Source organism: Heterodontus francisci, chromosome 3 (genome assembly GCF_036365525.1).
Source record: "Heterodontus francisci isolate sHetFra1 chromosome 3, sHetFra1.hap1, whole genome shotgun sequence".
NCBI lineage: Eukaryota > Metazoa > Chordata > Chondrichthyes > Heterodontiformes > Heterodontidae > Heterodontus > Heterodontus francisci.
Window position 1 is genome coordinate 58,811,742 of NC_090373.1, and position 24,550 is coordinate 58,836,291.

The window sequence follows — 24,550 nt, forward strand, 5'->3', positions numbered from 1 at the left end:
CTTTGGGGGGGGGGGGGGGGGGGGGGGGGGGAGGGCAAATTTCAGTATTCTTGTTCTGGGGGGGAAAGGGCACGAATGGCCGGAAATGCAGTTGGAGGGCGGGGGGGGGGTAGAGGGTGGAAAAATGCATTCAAAGATCATGTAATTCTGTTTTGTTGCAATGTAACTTACCTGACCCTTTAATTTTTAAATGTCTTTTAAAGGGCTTACAGCCCTTAATAGCATGCTGACGCATTGGCGCTGGATGCTGTTGCCTGCGACAGCTTGCCCGCCCCCTCCGCATCATCGCAGGGAGTGGGCGCCGCGGCCATGCAAATGAGCTGCCGTGTTTGAAATCGCGGAAGCTCCGTGAATCGGTGCTCGTGCAGGCGGGCCGCATGCTTTTTACATTCGCCGCCAGACTATTAAAATGCAGCCCCATGTCTTTTGGATCAGTCTGACTGGTGTCAAGTGCTTTAAACTTGTTGCAAAGTTATTCATCTTTAAATTACGAATTAAAATAAAAAATCTCATGATCTGAATGATGCAAGATGGATGGGTCCCTTCACAATAACTGGCTAGTTCAAACCTGGGGTAAAAACAGAAAATGTTGGAAATACTCAGGAGCTCTAGCAGCATCTGTGGAGAGAGACCTGAAACGTTAACTCTGCTTCTCTCCATAGATGTTGCCAGACCTGCTATTTCCAGCACTTAGTTTTTATTTCTGATTTCCAACATCCACAGTATTTTGCTTTTATTTTAGTTCAAAACTGGGTTTGTCCTGCTCAAAATGGGACTCCTTGGATTCTTTGTGGTCACCCTGATATCAAGAGTGGAGGGGGCCGCTTGTTCTGAAATTTCCGGAATTGTCTCAAATTCACTTTATTGGGATGACTGTCCCTCTATACCAATATTTGTGGTCTGGGTTCAAAAGTGTTAGCATATAGGGCTGAATTTTAATACCTTGCCACCGTTCTCAGCGCGAGCTTCAAAAGGTGCGCGAGATGTGCGCCGCGGAGCCGCCGTGATATTTTGCATGGCGGCCCATTAACATGGAGGGGGCTGACCGGCCGCCCCCTGATGTAGAGCGGGCTGGCGCTGTGTCCCACCAATGGCGTCCAGCGCCACTGCGCAGGCGCTGGTGCCATTTTTAAAGGGCTACAAGCCCTTCGGTTTAATTAAAATTTTTAAAGGTCCGGTTGTTCTAAAAATTGAAATAAAATGTTAATGTCACTTTGAGTACCCTCTCCCACCGCCCCACTGTGTACTCAATATATAATTTGCCTAACCTCCCTAAAACAAACTTTCATTCTGATATCGAACTTTCCCCCCCGAACTTCAATCCCTTTTGACCCTCAACCCCTTCCCACCATCCCCTCAGCCAATAGTAGGTTTCCCCACTCCCTTCCCCAACCCCTTGACAATTTCACTCCTTCCCCCTCCCCCCTCCTACCAGTGTCACGCCTCAGAACGGAGATCTGAAGGTGCGGGAGTTCTGGCCAACAGCCAGAATGTCGGCGTGGGATGGCCAACGGGACATGATGGGTGTTTATGTATGCATTGACATTTGTTTAAATATTTAAATCAAGGCTCCGCCGCCAAACGGCGGCGGGGGATGGGGGGGCCACCCTGAGGCCTCACCTCCGCCTGTAAGATGGGGTGGAGCCTTCCCGGCGTCGAGGCCGGTAGTGAACCTCTCCCGGAAGTATTTTCCGGGCCCCCCTGCCATGACCCTCAACGTCGGGGGCTGGTAAAATTCAGCCCATAACGTAAGCAAATATGAAAATGGCAGGAAACTTGAGTTGTAAGAGGAGATTGAAATCTTTCCTTCCATTTAATTATCTCCTCCCTAACTGATTGTGACATTTTAAGAATACACTCTATTGTGTATAATTAGCAGCTCAGTAGCTGGTTTTTAGGGTACTATACAAGGTAATTTAGAATGAGGTTATATCTTATTAAGGCAGTTCTTCTTTGGCCACCTTGTCTCGCGAGACAATGGGTAAGCGCCTAGAGGTGGTTTGTGGAGCAGCGCCTGGAGTGGCTATAAAGGTCAATTCTAGAGTGACCGACTCTTCCACAGGTGCTGCAGATAAACTTGGTTGTCGCAGCTCTTACACAATTAGCGCTCTCCTTGCACTTCTGTCTTTTTTCCTGCCAACTGCTAAGTCTCTTCGACTTGCCACTCTTCAGCCCCGCCTTTATGGCTTCCGCCAGCTCTGGCGATCACTGACAACTGACTCCCACAAAAGAATAAAACCACCAATCATGGAGTGCGAGTTAAATGGCAACTATGGACTCAACTGTTAATTCTAGCTACTGGAATATGCTGGACTAATGGTAGTGTTCATGCTCCAAAAGTATTGATGAGCAAAATTCAACTGTGTGATTTTGTACATATTTTTATGTTAAGTATCATTATGGAGAATTTTTCCCTGAATTTTAAGAAAGTAACTCTAACTGGTAAGTTCACTTGAGGATGTAAACAGTTATTCGACAGAAATAGTTTGTGTTGCCCCATCATTTTGCTCCTTATATTTGAGCAGTTTCTGTTTAATATCCATTTTATAATTATCACTGTACTACATTGGATTGCTAGGAGTGACATAGCTGAGGTTACTTCCATGATCTATAAGTACTCATTGGACCACAAAAAAATGAAAGCTGGGCTACTGATCAAATGCTTTGAAATGTATGCAGTATTTAATTTTTATTGTCTTTTGTTTATTTAAGTACAGCGTCAGACATATTAGCTAATCTCAAGGATCAAAGGTCTGCTGATGGCTCTGTGAATACATCCAGTGTTTAGCTGAACCGTACACACCAAGGTTCAATTCCTAGTCTTTGCTGAGTTAGCGAGGTGGGGCCCTACAATCATCCTCAATTCCTTTGTGGAAAGAAGATGAAAATCAGCAGATTCCCTGCACTTGGTTGCCAACACTGCTGAAAGTGTGCATGGGTGGATATCAGATGAAGATAGAATCAGACTTACTGTTCTTTGAAAGTCATATAGCCTTCACACAACCAACAGAGGAGGATTTTTTACATGAACCTGTCCAATTGACAATGATTTAGGTTGCTTTTGTCAAAATGTTGAAAAAACTAGTTGGTAATGACTAACAGAAAGAACAGTGAAATAAAAGCAAAATACTGCGGATGCTGGAAATCTGAAATAAAAACAAGAAATGCTGGAAATACTCAGCAGGTCTGGCAGCATCTGTGGAGAGAGAAGCAAAGTTAACGTTTCAGGTCAGTGACCCTTCTTCAGAACTGGCAAATATTTGAAATATCAAAGGTTATAAGCAAGTAAAGCGGGGGTGGGGCAAGAGATAACAAAGGAGGTGTTGATAGGACAAGATCACAGAAGAGCTGACCAGAGGGTCATGGAGCAAAGGCAAACAATATGTTAATGGTGTAATAAAAGCAAAATACTGCGGATGCTGGAAATCTGAAATAAAAAGAAGAAATGCTGGAACCACTCAGCAGGTCTGGCAGCATCTGTGGAAAGAGAAGCAGAGTTAACGTTTCGGGTCAGTGACCCTTCTTCGGAACCCTTCGGAATATGTTAATGGTGTGTTGAAAGACAAAGCATTAGTACAGATAGGGTGTTAACGGACTGAAAATTGAACAGCAGCAAGTACAAACATGAAAAAAAAGTGGGTAAGCAAACTGAACAAACTAAGATGAAATAAAATAAACACACAAAAAAATGTAAAAAAGAAAAAATAACTAAAAATAAAAGTAAAATGTGAGGCCCGTCATGCTCTGAAATTATTGAACTCAATGGGTTCAGCGATATCGTTCCAAGTCAGGATGGTATGTGGCTTGGAGGGGAACTTACAGGTGGTGGTGTTCCCATGCATCTGCGGCCCTTGTCCTTCTAGAGGTATCAGGTTAGAAAGGTGCTGTCTAAGGAGTCTTGATGAGTTGTTGCGGTGCATCTTGCAGATGGTACACACTGCTGCCACTGTGCATCGGTGGTGGAGGGAGTGAATGTTTGTAGATGGGTGCCAATCAAGCGGGCGGCTTTGTCCTGGATGATGTCGAGCTTCGAGTGTTGGAGCTGCACCCATCCAGACAAGTGGAGAGTATTCCATCACACTCCTGACTTGTGCCTTCTGGATGATGGATAGGTTTTGGGGAGTCAGAAGGTGAGTTCTCATCGCTGGATTCCTAACCTCTGACCTGCTCTTGTAGCCATGGTATTTATATGGCTACTTCAGTTCAGTTTCTGGTCAATGGTAACCCCCAGGATGTTGATAGTGGGGGATTCAGCAATGGTAATGCCATTGTATGTCAAGGGGAGATGGTTAGATTCTCTTTTGTTGGAGATAGTCATTGCTTGGCACTTATGTGGTGCAAATGTTATTTGCCGCTTATCAGCCCAGGCCAAGCCTGGATATTGTCCAGTTCTTGCTGCATTTCTACACAGACTGCTTCAGTATCTGAGGACTCACAAATGGTGCTGAACATTTTGCAATCATCAGTGAACATCCCCACTTCTGACCTTATGATTGAAGGAAAGTCATTGATGAAGCAGCTGAGGATGGTTGGGCCTAAGACACTACCCTGAGGAACAACTGCAGTGATATCCTGGAGCTGAGATGATTGACGTCCAACAACCATAACCATCTTTCTTTGCGCTAGATACGACTCCAACCAGTGGAGAGTTTTCTCCCTGATTCCCATTGACTCCAATTTTGCTAGGGCTCCTTGATGCCATACTCGGTCAAATGTTGCCTTGATGTCAAGGGCAGTCACTTTTACCTCACCTCTTGAGTTCAGCTCTTTTGTCCATGTTTGAACCAAGGCTGTAATGAGGTCAGGAGCTGAGTGGCCCTGGTGGAACCCAAAATGAGCAGGTTATTGCTAAGCAAGTGCTGCTTTATATCACTGTCGATGCCACGTTCCATAACTTTACTGATAATAGAGAGTAGACTGATGGTGCTGTAATTGGCTGGGTTAGATTTGTCCTTTTTGTGTACAGGACTTAGCTGGGCAATTTTCCACATTGCCGGGTAGATGCCAGTGTTGTAGCTGTAGTGGTACAGCTTGGCTAGGGGCGCGGCAAGTTCTGGAGGACAGGTCTTCAGTACTATTGCCGGAATGTTGTCAAGGCCCATAGCCTTTGCAGTATCCAGTGCCTTCAGTCGTTTCTTGATATCACGTGGAGTGAATCAAATTGGTTGAAGACTGGCATCTGTGATGCTGGGGACTTCAGGAGGAAGCCGAGATGGATCATCCACTCGATACTTCTGGCTGAAGATTGTTGCAAATGCTTCAGCCTTATCTTTCGCACTAATGTGCTGGGCTCCCCCATCATTGAGGATGGGGATATTTGTGGAGCCACCTCCTCCAGTTAGTTGTTTAATTGTCCACCATCATTCACGACTGGATGTGGCAGGAGTACAGAGCTTAGATCTGATCCATTGGTTTTGGGATCACTTAGCTCTGTCCATTGCATGCTGGTTACGCTGTTTTGCAAGTAGTCCTGGCTTGTAGCTTCACCAGGTTGGCACCTCATTTTGAGGTTTGCCTGGTGCTGCTCCTGGCATGCCCTCCTGTACTCATCATTGAACCAGGGTTGGTCCCCCGGCTTGATGGTAATAGTAGAGTGGGGGGATATGCCGGGCCATGAGGTTGCAGATTGTGGTTGAGTATAGTTCTGCTGCTGATGGCCCACAGAACCTCATGGATAAGCATCTCGCTGAAAGTAACAATTTACATTTATATAACGCCTTTAAATAACAAGGTATGGCACTGAGCCACAGAAGGAGATATTAGATCACATGACCTCAAGCTTGGTTAAAGAGGTAGTTTTCAAGAAGGGTCTTAAAGGAGGAAAGCATGGTGGAGAGGCAGAGAGGTATCGGAAGGGTAATCCAGAGCTTGGGGCCTTGGCAACTCAAGGTGTGGCTACCAATGGTGGAGTGATTAAAATCGAGGATGCATGAGGCTAGAGTTAAAAGAGTGCAAATATCTTGGAGGGTTGTGGGGCTGGAGGAGATTACAGAGATGGGGAGGAGCGAGGCTATGGAGGAATTTGAAAACAGGGATGCAAATTTTAAAATCAAGACGTTGCTTGACCGGGTGCCAATGTAGTTCAGCAAGCACAGCGATGATAGGGGAAAGGGACTCAGTGCGAGTTAAAACACGGGCAGCAGAGTTTCCCCTTGTGGGAGAGACTGAAACTCAGGGACACAGTTTAAAAATAAGGGGGCTCCCATTTAAGATGTGGATGAGGAGAATTTTTTTCTCTGAGGGTCGTGAGTCTGTAGAACTTTCTTCCCCGAAGAGTAGTGGAGGCAGTTTCATTTAATTGTTTTTAAGGCAGAGGTAGACAGATCCTTGACAAACAAGGGAGTGAAAGGATATTGGGGTAGGCAGGAAAGTGGAGTTGAATCCACAAACCGATCAGCCATTATCTTGTAGAATGGCGGAGCAGGCTCGATGGGTCAAATGGCCGACTCCTCCTAGCTTGTATGTTCGTATGTATGTTTTGGGGGTGACCGCAACTTTACGGAGGGTAGATTGTGGGAGACCAGCCAGGAGTGCATTGAATAATCAAGTCTAAAGGTAACAAAGGCATGAATGAGGGTTTCAGCAGCAGATGAGCTGAGACGGGGGAGAAGTTGGGCGATGTTACTGAGTTGGAAGTAGGCGGTTTTAAGATAGCACGAATATGATGTCAGAATTACATCACTGGGTCAAATGTGACACCAAGGTTGCGAACAGTCTCGTTTAATCTCATACTGTTGCCAGGAAGAGGAATGGAGTTAGTAAGATTCAAGAGGTCATGTATAATATCCAAAGTTTTGCAGTTTATCATTCGAGCAAAAGAAATCTTAAAGGAACAGAAATACACAGTGTTGACAATAACAGCTTTGAGGGCTTGGAAACAACAGATCACACCTACTTTACCGTTGTACAAATAGAGCTCCAATTTGATGGAAGCTGGCAGAGTGAATCATCCTGTACTGAGTTGATTGGTTTGTTTTACCACTAGTGTAGAGAAGCATATTAATCTATCACATTATGTAAGAACCATATGAGGAAGAAACACCAGATTAAAAGCATCATCTCACTATATACCAGGTGCAATTAGAGATTATCATTCCCTCTCCTGTCCTCATGCCAAAGGCAAAGCACTGACTGAGTCAGAGGCAACTTCAAATCTACCTTTTGCAATCAACAGTTCAAAATTGATCCAATCAGAATGGGCAGAGGAGTCAATGCGTGAAACCCTTTTTCACTGTTTAGCAACAATATTACTATGCACCCACAACTTTGCACCCCAGAAAAGGAAGGATCAGGAATTCTTGTGAAACATTATAACTAGTCCATCAACAGTCATTGGCCTCATGAGTGACTTGCACTTCCGAAATGGCTAAAACTGTGAAAATCCTTCAATGACCCTGCAATAAGACAGGACCAAGAATATGAGGATGACTGCTGGCTTTCATTTTTCTCAAAAATCAGACCTTTATAACCATTTAAAGAAACAGTCCACCAGTAGCAGACCCATTGAATACATACTGCCTGGCAGCATCAAATGATGCTTTAGTGCCAGAATCGATCTCTGGTCTGGTTGGATCAATAAGCTTTGGAAAGTAGGTCTCAAACTAATTCACTATCAAAATCCTAAACATTTACAAGATTTTTTTTTATTTGTTCCTGGGATGTAGGCATTGCTGGCAAAGCCAACATTATTGCCCATCCTTATTTGCCCTTGAGTAGGTGATGGTGAGCTTCCTTCTTGAACCACTGCAGTCCATTTAGTATAGGTGCACCCACAGTACTGTAAGAGACGGAGTACCATGATTTTGACCCAGCGACAGTGAAAGAACGGTGATATTATTCCAAGTCAGGATGGTGTGTGACTTGGAGGGGACCTTGCACGCGGTGGTGCTCCCATGCGCCTGCTGCCCTTGTTCTTCTAGGTGGCAGAGGTCTCAGGTTTGGAAGGTGCTGTTGAAGGAACCTTGACGTGATGCTGCAATTGGTAGCCACTGTGTGCTGGTGGTAGAGGAAGTTTTTGTTTAAGGTGGTGGATGGGGTGCTGATCAAGCAGGCTACTTTGTTCTGCATGGTGTCAAGCTTCTTGGAGCTGCACTTAACTTGGCAAGTGGGGAGTATTCCATCACACTCCTGACTTTTGTTTTATAGATGGTGGACAGGCTTTGGGGAGTCCAGAGGTGAATTACTCACTGCAGAGTTCCTGACCTCTTGTAGCGACAGTATTTATATGGCTGGTTTAGTTCCGTTTCTGGTCAATGGTAACCCGCAGCATTTTGATGGTTGGGTATTCAGTGATGGTTGGTTGGGTATTCAGTGATGTCAAAGGAGGCTGGTTTGCTTCTCCCTTGTTTGGAGATGGTCATTGCCAGGTACTTGTGTGGCGTGAATTTTACTTGCCACTTATCAGCCCAAGCCTGAATGGTGTCCAGATCCTGCTGCATGCAGGCACAGATTGCTTCAGTATCATATGCCAAACATATAGATAGAGGTTTTTGATTAAATTGGTTGAAAGTCATCATCGCGAAGTTCAAAGCCCTTGATAATGGAAACACTCCTTTGACATTCCAATATAGAGGACAAAGCAACTGGGCAAATACTGAAAAATTGAGAGACTTTGAAGATTTAAAGCCATTGAGGATCATCTCAACTCAGTAATGAAAGACACTAAGTGGGAAACCAAGATATCTCAGAAGCAAACCCAAGTAACGTTATAGTACCACAGATAGAAACAGAAGGGTTACAGAAAGTACCCACTAAACCAGTAAACAGATATGCCAACTAGAGGAAAGGGGAGTTCCACAAATGGAAACTTTTCCATGTCAAGAAATAAGATACCAATGAAGTACTTTTAAAGTATAGTCACTGTTGTAAAGTAGGAAACGTGGCAGCCAATTTGCACACGGCAAGCTCTCACAAACAGCAATGTGATGACCAGATAATCTGTTTTTGTGATGTTGATTGAAGGATACAAATTGGCCACAAGACCAGGGATAACTCCCCTACTGTTCTTCAATATAGTGCCATAGGATCTTTTACACCCACCTGAGAGGGCATATGGGGCCTCTGTTTAACATTTCATCCAAAAGACAGCACCTCCAACAGTGCAGCACACTCTCAGTACTGCCGTGGGGTGTCAGTCTTCAGCCTAGATTTTTGTGCTCATGTCCTGGAGTGGGACTTGAACCCACAACCTGCTGACTCAGAGGCAAGACGATTGCCAACTGATCCACAGCTGAAACACTACCAAAATGATAATTCTAACAGGGCAGACCTACACAATGTTATGTAACGATCCCAGTTTATCAAATCTGTTACTTCAGAGAAGAAATAACTACCCAACATGCTGTTGACTTTCTCAGAGGCCCAATTTTAAATAAAAAAAGGCAAATACTGCAGATTCTGGAAATTGAAATATGAAATTGAAAATGCTGGAAATACCAGATCTGGCAGCATCTGTGGAGAGAGAAACAGAGTTAATGTGTCAAGTCGATGACTCTTCAGAACAGTTCTGATGAAGGGAGGTGGGGGGGGTGGGGGGGAAGTGGAAAGTGGGGAGGGTGTGGCTGCAGAGTGGGATTGGGGGTGGGGGGAGCGGAAAGTGAGTGGCCGGAGAGCAGGATGGCGCTGAAATCTCACTGAATTACGGAGGGTGTGCAGCACTGTGAGAGGTGCTGTCCTTCTGATGAGACTTTAAACAGTGCAACCAAAAAATGTCCATTTTGTGCTGCCGTATTTAGTTATGAAACGACAGTCAATGCTCCTAACGTAATTTACTTTAGGTGAATTAAGATGACTAGGTACTATATAACTGTCGCATACGCAGAAGGGAGTGGGGGACTGTTGGTGGTGGGATAGAGGCGGCGATGGCAACCTTTGAGAGGATTCTTGGGTTGACGTTGCTTTCCTGTGATAAATTGAGCAGCGTCATCTTTAATCCTGGCAGCTGCCTGAATGTTGCAGACAGTGACATTTCAGTGGAACAGGCTGCATTTGCGCATGTGCTAGTATTGTGCCACCTAGTGTTTGCATTATCAGCAAACGCAGCCTTTTAAATAAGATGCGCAAATGTTGAAATCTTGCATGAGACGCCATCTTTCATATATCTGGAAACTGCATTTATGCTATAAATGCCAGTAGCAAAAGACACAATATCCTGGACAAATTTAAAGATAAGGTAAGCATGTATGGCTGGATGTTGCATATTGAGCCAAAATCACATAGGAGTTACAGCAAGGAAACAGGTCATTAGGCCCAACTGGTCTATGCTGCTGTTGGTGCTGCAGACAAGCTTTCTCCCACTCTACTTCATCTGACTCTCAGCATATTCTGCTATTTGTTTCTTCCCCATGTACTTACCTAGCTTCCCCTTAAATTCATCAGCATGGACATCATCTGTTTGTCTAGAAAATAAATATTATCTTCCATAAAAGAGATGAAATGCCACTTGTTCATATTACAATAAGATTCAAAGAGCATAATCAATTCTTGAAAAAAGTATGGACCTAACCAAAAAAAATCATAAATTTAACTGGAGGAAAAATGTCTCATACTCCAGTTTTGCCCATGGCACCAGAGATAAAGTGCTAGGAAAGAGCAAGCAACTGATATCATTCCTAATGATCAAGTGCTACAAAATAGTCAGACTTAGGCGCTAACAATTCTATAACTCTGGGAGCTGTCCAGATTTTCTCAGACAGTTAATTAGCTGTTAGCGATGTTCTAACACTGATGTTACATATTTTACAATAATTGTACTGTTATTCTTTCAGACTGTTCATATTCTGTAATTGTGTAAATGAATTTTGAATAAACTGTCAAATGCATATGAGATGATTTTCATTTGTATATCTAATAATCCCACAATATCTTTACTGGCCCCTCCAACCCTATCCTTTGTGCACGCTAGGTGCCAAAATGAGGCCCTGCCTTCTGTGATTGTGAGAATTTCACTGCTGTTCATCTTGTGGAACAGCTAGGCTAAGGCTTGAAAAGAACATTCACTCAATAGAACAGTGTACTCAAATACAAAAGAATGCTTGATCCATGTTAAATTGTAATCAGCAAGTAGGGCAATAAAAGTAAAATGGCTAAAAGAATATAAGCAACACCATCAAGGAGTTGGAAGCTTATGATGTTAGTGCCTGAGATTCATAAGTATAAAGTCAAAATCTCTCGAGAACAGGATGTAGCCTTTTTAATCTAAACATAATCATGTATAGAAATACTTCCACTTCAGTTCCGTATGTCTGAAATACATTTTGCTTTCTATTCTTTAGTTGGATGTCCGTTTTGCAGAACAGTAAAGAAGAAGCTTTAAACAACGCTTTCAAGGGAGACCATAACACAGGAGAAAATAATATTGTCCAGGAGTTAACAAAAGCGATTATTGTAGAGGTACAGCGGATGTCTGGAAATGATGTTTGCTGTGATTGCAGGGCACCAGGTAATTTGCATTAACAATTAAATGTTGACTAACAGGATTGCTTCATCAAGGAAGTCCAGTTCTCAGTCACTAATACCCTTTCACTGATATCCTATGTTTGGTTTTCACTGCACATTATAATCTTCTGACTTTATTTTTATATCCACCTGCACTGTAATATTACTTAAAAGCTAATTAATGTTTTGCATCAAGACAAGACAAGTGCCTCCACAATTGGAACTTTTAAGTTGATGCCAACATCCGAGAGGCTTCAAATACCATGCAAAATGGACACGATAAATGCATACATTTGTTGTGAAAACATGAAATTTCTCAAGTTGTTTTTACGACAGTTTTGTTTTGAACTTCTGGGATCCTGTGATTTCCAGTTATTTATTGGAACATAGCTTTTGATTCAGAAAGTTAGTGATTTCTCGGCATTCTGATCAACTGTTCTGAGCACTCACCTGAAACTCGTACCAAAAGTGCTTCCTAGTTTCATTTGGTCCAAGCAATTGTTGTCCTCTTGTCATATCTGTTGCGAAACCATAGGGAAGGGGAAGTGGAGTCTTTTCAGTGATTATGGAATCTTATGTTGCCATAGCTATTGTAACTTCTGAAGTATCAGCATTTATTTTTTACCATGGGCAACCCAATGTTAAAAGGATAGGTAAACAGAGAATTACCATCTTGTAGAATGGAAGTTTAGAGAGTCAATTTAAGGAACATTGTACCTATCTGCCTGAGCATATCTCAACAGGTTCCTATCTTTTTCCGTACATTGATGACTGTATTGGTGCAGTTTCCTGCTCTTGCCCCGAACTGGAAAACTTCTTCAACTTTGCTTCCAATTTCACATGGTCCATCTCTGACATTTCCCTTCCCTTCCTCAACTTCTCTGTCTCCATCTCTGGGAATAGGCTGGCCATTAATATTCATTATAAGCACACTGACTCCCACAGCAACTTCGACTAAGCATTTTTTTGTTCGTTCCTGGGATGTGGACATCACTGGCCAGGCCAGCATTTATTGCCCTTGAGAATGTGGTGGTGAGTTACTTTCTTGAACCGCTGCAGTCCATGTGGAGTAGGTACACCCACAGTGCAGTTAGGGAGGGAGTTCAAGGATTTTAACCCAGCGATAGTGAAGGAATGGCGATATAGTTCCAAGTCAGGATGGAGTGTGGCTTGGAGGGGAACTTGCAAGTGGTGGTGTTCTGATGCATCTGCTACCCTTGTCCTAGGTGGTAGAGGGGGCAGGTTTGGAAGGTGCTGTCTAAGCAGCCTTGGTGCGTTGCTGTAGTGCCTCTGTAGATGGTACACACTGCTGCCACTGTGCGTTGGTGGTGGAGGGAGTGAATGTTTGTGGGTGGTGGATGGGGTGCCAATCAAGTGGGCTGTTTTGTCCTGGATGGCGCGAGCTTCTTGAATGTTAGAGCTGCACCCATCCAGACAAGTGGAGAATATTCCATCACACTCCTGACTTGTGCCTTGTAGATGGTGAATAGGCTTTGGGGACTCGTGAGGTGAGTTACCCGCTGCAGGATTCCTAGCCTCTGACTTGCTCTTGTAGCCATGGTATTTATATGGCTACTCCAGTTCAATTTCTGGTCAATGGTAACCCCCGGGATGTTGATTGTGGGGTTTCAGCAATAGAAATGCCTTTGAATGTCAAGGGGAGATGGTTAGATTCTCTCTTGTTGGAGATGGTCAGTGCCCGGCACTTCTGTGGCGCAAAGGTTACTTGCCACTTATCAGCCCAAGCCTGACCGTTTTCCAGGCCTTGCTGCATATGGACGCGGACTGCTTCAGTATCCGAGTAATCGCGAATGGTGCTGAACATTGTGCAATCATCAGTGAACATCTCCACTTCTGACCTTATGATTGAAAGAAGGTCATTGATGAAGCAGCTGAAGATGTTTGGGCCTGTGAAACTACCCTGAGGAACTCCTGCCATGATGTCCTGGAACTGAGATGATTGACCTCCAACAACCACAACAATCTTCCTTTGCGCTAGGTACGATTCCAACCAGTGAAGAGTTTTCCCCCTGATTCCCATTGACTCCAGTTTTGCTCGGGCTGCTTGATGAAATACTCTGTCAAATGCTGCCTTGATGTCAAGGGCAGTCACTTTCACCTCACCTCTTGAGTTCAGCTCTTTTGTCCATGTTTGAACCAAGGCTGTAATGAGGTCAGGAGCTGAGTGGCCCTGGCGGAACCCAAACTGAGCATCGCCGAGCAAGTTATTCCTAGCAAGTGCCACTTGATAGCAAAGATGGCGACACCTTCCATCACTTTACTGATGATGAAGAGTAAACTGATGGGTGTGGTAATTGGCTGGGTTGGTCTTTTCCTGCTTTTTCTGTACTTGACATACCTGGGTAATCTTCCACATTGCCGGGTTGATGCTAGTTTTGTAGCTGTACTGGAACAGCTCGCCTAGGGGCGCAGCAAGTTCTGGAGCACAGGTCTTCAGTACTATTGCCGGAATATTGCCAGACTGAAGAATGGCTTCTGTGATGCTGGGTACTTCAGGAGGAATCATCCACTCGGCATTTCTGGCTGAAGATTGTAGCAAATGCTTCAGCCTTAACTTTTGCATTGTAGCTTCATCAGGTTGACACCTCATTTTGAGCTATGCCTGGTGCTGCTCCTGGCATGCCCTCCTGTACTCTTCATTGAACCAGCTTTGGTCCCCGGCTTGATGTTGATGGTGGAGTGGGGGAAATGTCGGGCTATGAGCTTAGAGATTGTGGTTGAGTTCAATTCTACAGCTGCTGATGGCCCACAGAGCCTCATGGATGCCCAGTTTTGCTTTGCTAGATCTGTTCGAAATCTATCCCATTTAGCACGGCAGTAGTACTGCACAACACGATGGAGGGTATCCTCAATGTGAAGATGGGACTTTTGTCTCTACAAGGACTGTGCGATGGTCACTCCTACCAATACCATCTTGGATAGATGCATTTGCAGCAGGCGGATTGGTGAGGACGAGGTCGAGTATATTTTTCCTTCTTCTTGGTTCCCTCACCACCTGCTGCATACCCAGTATAGCAGCTATGTACTTTAGGACTCTGCTAGCTTGGTCAGTAGTGGTGCTACCAAGCCACTCCTGGTGATGGACATTGAAGTCCCCTACCCAGACTACATTCCATGATGTCTTTGGAGGTTGGAAGTGAAGCAAATCGATGGTCGCAGTACCTCATTGTCTTGTACCTCATTCCCTTGCCACCAATAGTGCTTCCTCCAAGTGATGTTCAATATGGAGGAATACTGATGCATCAGCTGGTGGGGGGGGGGGCCGCGGGATGGTGGCGGTAGGTGGTAATGAGCAGAAGGTTTCCTTTCCCATGTTTGACCTGATGCCGTGAGACCTTATGGGGTCTGGAGTCGATGTTGAGGGCTCCCAGGGCAACTCCATCCCGACTGTATACCACTGTGCCACCACCTCTGCTGTGTCTGTGCTGCCGGTGGGACACTACTTGCCTGGGGATGGTGATGCCGGTGTCTGAGACATTGCCTGTAACGTATGATTCGGTGAGTATGACTATGTCAGGCTGTTGCTTGACTAGTATGTGGCACAGCTCTCCCAAATTTGGCACAAGCCCTCAGAAGTTGGTAAGGAGGACTTTGCAAGGTCGACAGGGCTGGGTTTGTCGTTGTCGTTTCCGGTGCCTAGGTCAATGCCGGGTGGTTCATCCAGTTTCATTCCTTATTGATTTCGTAGCTGTAGATACAACTGAGTGGCTTGCTAGGACATTTGAGAGGGCATTTAAGAGTCAACCACATTGCTGTGGGTCTGGAGTCACTTGTAGGCCAGACCAGGCAAGGACAGCAGATTTCCTTCCCTTAAGGACATTAGTGAACCTGATGGGTGTTTACAACAATCGACAATGGTTTCCTAGTCATCATTAGACCAGCTTTTTTAATTCCAGATTTTTATTAATTGAATTCAAATTCCACCTTCTGCCGTGGTGTGATTTGAACCCATGTCCCCAGAGCAATACCCTGGGTCTCTGGGTTACTAGTCCAGTGACAATAGCACAATGGCGCCGCCTCCCCTATCCTCACATCCTGCCTCCTGTAAGGACTCCGTTCCATTCTACCTCTTCCTGCGTCTCCGACACGTCTGTTCTGATGATGCAACCTTCCACAACAGAGCTTCTGATATGTCTTCCTTTTTCCTCAACCAAGGATTCCTCCCCACTGTGGTTGACAGGGCCATGTCCGACCCATTTCCTATACTTCTGCCCTTACCCCTTCCCCTCCATCCCAGAACCTTCACAGGGTTCTCCTTGTCCTCACTTTCCACTCCACCAGCTGCCACATCCAAAGAATCATTCTTCACCATTTCTGCCATCTCCAGCGTGATGCCACCACCAAACGCATCTTCCTCTCCCCTCCCCTGTCAGCATTCCGAAGGGACCATTCCTTCCACGACATCTTGGTCCATTCTTTCATCACCCCTGACACCTTGTCGCCTTCCCACAGCACCTTCCTATGCAATCGCAGGAGGTGTAACATCTGCCCTTTTACCTCCTCTCTCCTCACCATTCAAGGCCCCAAACATACCTTCCAGTGCAGCAGTGGTTTACTTCTACTACTTTCAATTTAGAATACTATATTCGCTGCTTGCAATGCGGTATCCTCTACTTTGGGGAGACTAAACACAGATTGGGTGACCGCTTTGTGGAGTAGGCATAAAGGTTTCAGATGTGGTTCAGTGCTGAAAAATGTGAAATGGTATATTTTAGGGAAAAAGAGCAGTGAAAGGATCAAATATGATATAAAGTAATAGAATTGATCAGGATTAAGCTTGACGATAGTCTGTACAATAATGGTATAATAGCAGTTAATGTGGATTCAGAATGATAAGAGACGTAGTGTTGCAATATTATGTAGATCCTTAAAGTGGAAGTTTGGGTAGAAGGAGCTAAAAAAGTCAAATGGGATTCTGGATTTTAATCATTGAATATGAAAACAAGGAAGTGATGTTAAATTAATATATACATTAATTAGGTCACACTTAGTATTTCAGACAGCTGTGGTTATGGAAAGGGTACAGAAAAAATTCACTAGCATGAAGTCAGAAATAAGGTTATAGTCAAGGTTCTCGCTAAGCTGCGCAGGATTCGGGAATGTGCTGCGCAGGGACAAAGAGGCTGCACGTGCAATGCAACAAATGATCATGCACGGTGAAGGGAAATTAGAGGGAACATTGGCTATCGTTGTGAAGAAGATCTTATATAATTGGACTTTTCCCCACTGGGCTATAGAAGTTTAAGGGGATCTAATAGAGGTGCTCAAAATCTTGAATGATTTTGAGAAGATAAATAATAAAAGTTTGTTTCCACTCGTTGGCAAATTGATAAGTATTGTCATTAGGAGATGAAAGGGGAAGTTGGAAGTTTGTTTGCGTAAAGGGTGATTAGAACATGAAATGTTTTACCAATAATGGCTATTGAAGCCGAGCCAATAACATAATTTAGAAGGTAATTGGATACGCCATTGAAAAGGATGATCTTAAAAATTAGAGGGAAAGGAAACTGTATTAAGTAGACAGTTCCAGTGAAGAGCTAGCACAGGCAAGATGGGCCAAATAGTGTTTTCATGTGCTATGAGTTCCATTACTCTATGAACATTGTATTCAATAAATATCAGATTATTAATAATACGTGGCATCCAGAAAAAGTCATAAGTAGGATTGGTTGCTTAAATGTAGATATTCTCATCAATTAGATGTAACTTTGTAAATTAAAAATGTTTGATAAGCAAATAACTGGCCTTCAGAAGTGAAAGGAAGTAATTGCAGAGATATTAATGCAGTTTCAAGTTAAACATTGGAAATATAATTTGACAACATAATTGTAATGAAATTGTCAAAAGGGAAAATTGTCACCCTTCTCTGCAGAAAAATTAAAGAACTCTTGACTGAGTCTACTGTTTTGAAAAATAATTGCCGTATGACCAATTTTGATTCAGTAGTATATCAAAAACAATCTTGGGGGAATTGTGTTATAAAATCAGTCCCACTGTTGTCAGGATATAGTTACATTTACAGGGTATGTAATGCATATTTACAAGTAATTAATTTGGCTTGGCACCAACAACATCCAACAAATATGTGAGAGGAGGTGGGTAGAGTTTAGTCATAATGCTCTTGCCATTATGAGGTGGAGGGCAAGGTGGATTTACTTGTTGGTATTTACCTGCCCGTCATTTTAGTATGTTTGTAACAGCAGAGAATGACCAGTTAACGTGTGTTTTGCTGGCATGTATTCAGGGAGTAATGTTGGTTAGAACACAGGAGAACTCTTTGAAAAGTGCAGTGGAACCTTTAACATCCCTCAGGCAGATAGGCTGGTTTAACAGACTGATCCAAAGGATAGAACCTCTAACAATGCAACACTTCCTCAGTGTCAGTCCAGGCCTTTCCCAGCGTGAGGTTCAAGACGACAACCTTTTGATACAAAGGCAAGAAGTACAGCCAGTGGAGTAAGGCTGACATACTGATTGGACATTCTATGTGGATAAAAATAGGGTGATGAGATATAACAGGACATTACAGAGGGAATTTAATTTGGTTCTATTTCTGTTTTTCAAAAACACCCAATCTTTTTCTACCAGTTCAAAATCAATTGGATATATTTTGAATCAACAATGTCAAATTAAGTCAGAAATGCGGTCTGCTAAATGTTTCTGCATTATTGTAAAAGACTGCAGAAGATCCTAGTAATAGTGCTCGAGTTATTTTGAAATTGACTGGTACGCTTTATTTAACAGACCCTACATGGCTATCTACTAATCTGGGAATTCTAACGTGCATTGAATGCTCTGGAATTCATAGAGAGCTGGGGGTTCACTACTCCAGAATTCAATCCCTTACATTAGATGTGTTGGGAACATCGGAGCTCCTGGTAAGTCCTTTTTCAATTAAGAATTTTGTTTTAATCCAACATGAAATTTCTGCAGAAAATTGTACGGATAGGTTGGTTATAGTATAAAGTGGCAGTAATGAAAACTTGAGGGCAGGTCACCAGCTTATCCTTTTGCTAAGGAAGACATATGGTATAGAAAGCTAAGAAGATGGAAAAAGGGGAAAAAGCATACAAATGGGGAAGCACTCAAGTGAAATGCAGTACGTCACATGTACTATAGTGTAAACAGAGGGAATTTAAACTGATATATAACTTGGCTATGTTACGACCTGAGCGAGACCGTTAACATTAAAACACGAGATATGAACTCCCCAGACCAATTTAAAGAAATACCCGACAAGATTTCACATTTAAGACTTTTATATAAAGTCACCAATAGCGAAACAATACTTTGTAAGTAGTTAATACTCTAAATTGCAGAGAAAGGTATTTTCCTTCACTTATTAAAACTCTTGAAAGCCCCACACTACATTTACATATTACACAGTCCTCCTTGAAGTGAAATCTTTGGAACCAAAAGTCCCAGACTCCTCCCAGGTGCAATGGGTTAGATCTCCAAGACCTTCTCAAAGTCAATGTCTTCTTTGTTCACTTCTTCAGAGTACTTTTGACCTGGACTTGCATGAATAAGGCAATCTCTGGTGATCCTGTTGGTCTTTTCCTTCTCAGCAAACCTCACCTTTCAAATCGGGTTCTAGTCTCTGCAGCCTTTTACTATATCAGTCTTCTGAGAGCAGGTGTTTCCCTCCCACCCACCCCCCCGCGCTCTCGCTCTCTCCCCCTTGAAGCTGCCACCATTGGTCATTGTCTTCCTTACAGCCTGCAGATTTCCCAAAGTCTGTAGAATTTATCCAGAATCAGAAGGTCAATAGTCAATTGTATTTTCCATATGCAGAGTCCACAAGTCTGGCTACAGCACCTGGGCTTTCTTTTGTTTCCAGGTGTTAGCAATTACAATTTGTATTTATATTTTTGGAGCCACTGACTCCTTGTTTATGATCTGAAAGTCTGGGAGGGTGAAACACATTGTGCCTCAGGTGTTATAACCCTGCATTCTCTGCTTTTCGTAAGGGTCTTTGATCTGGGTTCTTTGTTGTCCTGAGAACCAAGATCCCTGTCTTTTCTTTAAGCAGAGTTTATGTGAGGTCACTTGACCTCACTGACTTCATCTTAGACTACATTAAAAAATCACAGTTTTAAAAACATAATCATACTACAAATTCCAGCATTTCAAAAAAAATTAAAAACCTATAGCCACCCACTTCTGGTTTTTGACAGAGGCAAGGCTGGTGGCCAACCAACTCACTCTCGGGAGGGGGTTGGCTCTAAAATATTTCAAGTAGGTGGCATGCCTCCATTTTTGCTCCCAATTTTATTTTTGACATGTGGCGGCTAGGATTCGTGGACTTCTGCAATCCCGGCAGGTAGAAGGTGGCACAAAGGGCTTTATCCATGTTGTAAATGCCTTTATTGTATTTCTTGTGGACCAGAAGGAGCAGGAGTGTTTACTTCAGGCCCAACAAGCTAACTGCCATGCGATCACACCCCCTCCCCCTTTATCCCTCATGTGGCTGAATTTTTCCCCCTGCCCTTGCCCCCACTTCCACAGTGTTCTAATTTGCCAAAAGACTGTAGACAGAATTAAAGCTTAACTTGCTATCAATGTGGGCCACATATTGAAGGCGATAAGATTTTTGCCTTGTCTGTGCTATCATGTTGAATGCCAGTATCTGATCAACTATCAAATCAGCCAAAGATTAAGCCACTTTGTTCTTATGTAAGAGAGGCCTTAATCTACTGAGAATTATATGAGCAAATACCTTACATGCAACGAAGAGTGATACCACAATAGTTACCACACTCGACTATGCTTCCTTTACTTATACAGATGAGCATGATCACCTCATTAAGCCAATCCTTTGGATAATTTTGTATTTCTGTCTCCAGCAAAGAGATGGTGTACATAGCTAATCACTATATCCACACCAACTCTGTGAAGTTCCAGATATATTGCAGCAGGTTGGAGCCTTGCCCAGCTTCATACTTGTAATTGCCTTAGCAACTTCCTGTCACGATAGAGCAGGCGTTGAAATCTATGGTCATGTACTGCCATGGATGCTGCCTAGGACAGCACCTCAGAAGAAGGGGTGGGAGGACGATTAAGCAGGCTGCAGAAGTATACTCCCCACGGTTTCATCTGCGTGTTCTGTTCTGCCAGCAGGAATCCATCTGAGGCGTTAATATGTTGCAAACGTATCTCTGATTCTGTTAATTCAGAGTGCATCCTCAGCCTCATCTGCAATTTTATCAGGCCCAAATCTATAATCATTTCTTATTGCCCACCTTCTCTGCGAGTTAAGTTCAATGTTGAAAGATGTGTGTTCCCTTAAAAGCATGCAGCAAACCTATCAGTGATATCTAGAGTATGTGAGGAAAGCCACTCCTTAGCCAATTGTCTTTATTCAAGAACTTCCTTAAGGGCAGCATTAGACAGTGTATCCCTAAAAAGCCATTTCTCTTTGCTGTTCTGTTATGAGGGAGTTCAAGATTCTGTTAAACCCAACTCAATATGCAAAATTAACATTAAAGTCACCTAGTTTACTGAGGTAGGACTTTTTTTCCTGCTGCTTTCTTAGTTGGAGCTTTCCTCAGATGTTGTCAAAAGGGCACCATACAGGTCTGTGGTCAGATTCAAATTTGGAGACCAAGAGGACTTTGCATTGCCTGAGCAGTTTCCACCTACTCACTCCCAGAACATGGTCAGTTTCTTTTTAGGTAACCCCATCACTCAAGTACCATGTCCAGCAATGAATATTCTTTGAAATAAGATCCTGCAATCCTGAGGTCGCAGAATGCAAGAAGAAATCAGTATCGTCATTTAGGAATTCAGTCCCATGGGACTGCAGAATTTGATCTTGCGAAAGACTATCACACTCTTGAGACTGCATTAAAGTCACCAAGACGAATTTTCAAATAGTTCTTTGGATAGTTGATGCACAGCAATCAAGACGATTATAAAATCATCTTCTATCAACTCACTAGCTTCCATGGTTTATGCATAAGCAATCACCACAGTCATATAGTGAGAGGGATCCTGGCTTTAAGCAGTCATTGTGATAGTGGAGTTTAGTTTAATATTGCAGATCTGTATCTAGAGGGAATAACCAAAATTCTACTTTCTGCTTTGGATCCTTCTGATGTACTAGACCATAGGTATGATAGATCGCCCACTTGCAGCTCCCCAGAGCCTGGCCACCTAACTTCTTGTAGTCCAGCAACCAAAATGCGAACATGATTGCTCTTTTGTAAGGAGGGACACTACAGATTAACTCATGTTGCACACATTGAATGCACACCTGAATGCATGCCCCTTGGTGACATGTGTGACAGGTGATGTGGAATAATGTCAATGGACAAGCAATTCTTCAATTAATTACACAGGAGATTTCAGTCAACTTGTCAAGCTGACATGGTACATCATAATCGTGCATGGCTGCCCTAGGCTGGTTACCAGTCAAGGCTAATGGGCTCAAGTTTGAAAAAGTTTTTAAAAGTCTTAGATAGGTTTGAGGAGGCTAAATGAGTACAGAGTGCCTCGTTTTGGATAAGGATTTTCCCTCTTAGATTCAGTTGGTTTACAGAACCTTAACTGCTCTCTGAAGTGTCCTAGCAAGCCACTCAATTGTATGAAAACCACTGCAAAGAATAACACTCAAGAAGCTGGCCCACCGTCATCTCAGGGCAGCTATGAATGGACAATAAATGCTGGCATTATCAGTGATGCCCACATAACAAGAATGAATTATTTAGACATATACATTATATACATGCACATGCACATTTGCTTTTCTACCTAACATCACGGTAATGCATTTAAAATGGAAATCGTCCATTTGCAGTTTCATCTAAAAGATGTAACTGGTACTGCAGGTACATGTGCTAGGTTTACAGTGGTTTTTCCCATTGACTGAGCCTGAGAGAAATTTTCAGTGCATTTTGAAATTAAATCTTGCAAACCATTCAGCAATTATGTAATAGATTGGCTAAATACCTTAAGGTCTAATGGGGGAGAATTGTTTTCTTTGACAGCTAGCCAAGAACGTTGGGAATGCAGCATTGAATGAGATCATGGAAGCTAGTTTGCCTTCAGATGAAACTGCCAAACCTAATCCTAACAGTGACATGTAAGTAGACATACAATTTTCCAGTTTGTTACGGGAAGAGGCATAGTACACTTGAATCTGAGAAGTCACCAAGGTTTTCCCTGCATTCTTTTTCAAGAGCATAGAGAGTGTCCCACCTTCAATTTTTTTTCTAAGTTGACTAACCCTACATGGTATGGAAAACTCATTAGTCTACATCATTTGAGAGTGGCATCTTCAGAATTCCTTTGCTGAATTTGCATCTTTTAATTCCTCTGTAAACTGGGATAATATTATGGTTATGTTTGTCACTTAAAAATGATTTTGGCATGCATGCAGGAGCTTGTGGATGATTGGGGGAGAATTGGAAGCCAGGCTTTACCTCATGCTTTCCCTACTAAATTGAAAATGAGTTGCAGTTGATGTTGCTTCTTTTTGCATGAAGTAGGTACGATGAAGGATGCCGATGAAGTTTTGTATATGGGACGGACCACTGGTAGTATTGAATTCAGAATCAAACTCAATAGGTCATTTATTAGTTTCAGAATTGAGGCTTTCAAATACGATTACAATAAAATCTTAGCCTCCTAAATTTTAGAACAAAATATTCAAGATCCAAAGGATTATATAGTTTGGTATTTTGAAAATGATTTTATAAGATTTTTTGAATAATTTAGTAAGTTTTCTGAAAATGTTAAACATACTGTTCCTTGTGATTCTGGAGTTTATTCTGTAGAATGTAGTGTTTACAAATAGTCGTTTGGTAGTATGGAACTTGAGTATTGCTGAAAATAGAGACATTTTGTCAAAGCTTTTTGTCTTGCACTCATCAGGGCAATCTGCAAGAATATCAACGTAAGGGAAAACAACAAATTTATACTATGAGAGAGTGCTGATTGGTAATGTATCCCAAAAATTTGAACAACAGGTGAAACTAGCTATTTCATGCTGTTATTATGCAGTAGCAACACGTGTGGTGTTCGCCACTAACAGGATGCTGCCAAAAAGACGTCCTGCCTATCACACAAATGAGTAATGTGATATATGAATTTCAGTGCCAGTGTGATGCTAGGTATTATAGGCTGTACGTCCGAAAGACTGGAGGATCGTATCAAACAACATGTCCCTTCTGCTGTTCACAACGGGCAAGGTACATGCCGTACCCAACCAGCCCATGCTTGCAACTCAAAACACAGTGTCCAACATTAGATGTGATTCCACGATTGGACAACATTTGCTAAATAATCCTCAGTGTGTTAAAAATTACGCTGACAACCAATTAAAGATTGTCAGTAGGGCTCGCAGTGTGGCGCATTTGCGTGTACTGGAAGCTGCATATATTAATACATAGGGCCTTGTTCTTTGCAGACAGAAAGAACATGTACAAACATTGCGCTGTTTCAGCTTAAAAAACTAAGTGACAGCCATTCACTGGTTCATTCCTCATTGCAACGCCTTGACCAATCAGCATCAAACTGCATGGTTTAAATTTCAAACAAAGCTTGGCAGCTAACTGTTGGTCACCGTTAACTGGTGCATTCTCCATGGCAGCGCCTCTACCAATCAGAGTTCACTTGCCAACCAATCAGCACTGTCTTCTCATACAGTATAAATTTGTTGTTTTCCCTTACATTGGTATTCTTGCGGATTGTTCTGATGAGTGCAAATCAAAAAGCTTCAACATAATGTCTCTATTTTCAGCAATATTAAAATAATGTTTCATAGATTATCAATCAGCTTTACATTGATGTTTCTGTGTGTTTTGCATTTTGAGTAGCTTCCAAAATGCTTTTTATCTCCTGATGAGAGTTGGTAATTTTTTCTGATTTCCTTTTTTTTAAAAATAGATTTATGATGAAACTTGTTTGGTACCACCCATCTTTTCCCTAAACCAGTAATATTTTGTTTTATTTTTCTTAAAGCTATTTGGAATAAATATGGTTAATCCCTCCTTTGTGCTTGCGTTGAGTCCCTAGTACAGTTTCAATTACAGTTGGACTGCTCTGGCTTCTTGTGTGTTTACAATGTTCATTGCTCTATCATCATTGGCCA

The 24,550-nt window shown here is 42.8% G+C and overlaps 1 protein-coding gene across 1 annotated transcript in view; it reads left to right on the forward strand.

Moving 5' to 3' along the window:
- Positions 1 to 24,550, forward strand: part of LOC137356728 (arf-GAP with SH3 domain, ANK repeat and PH domain-containing protein 2-like) — a 234,595-nt gene that overhangs the window by 180,880 nt on the left and 29,165 nt on the right. The window contains exons 16-18 of the mRNA XM_068022455.1: positions 11,274 to 11,440; positions 18,202 to 18,335; positions 22,446 to 22,540. Coding sequence (XP_067878556.1) covers positions 11,274 to 11,440; positions 18,202 to 18,335; positions 22,446 to 22,540 — 396 coding nt within the window. The remainder of the gene's footprint in view (positions 1 to 11,273; positions 11,441 to 18,201; positions 18,336 to 22,445; positions 22,541 to 24,550) is intronic.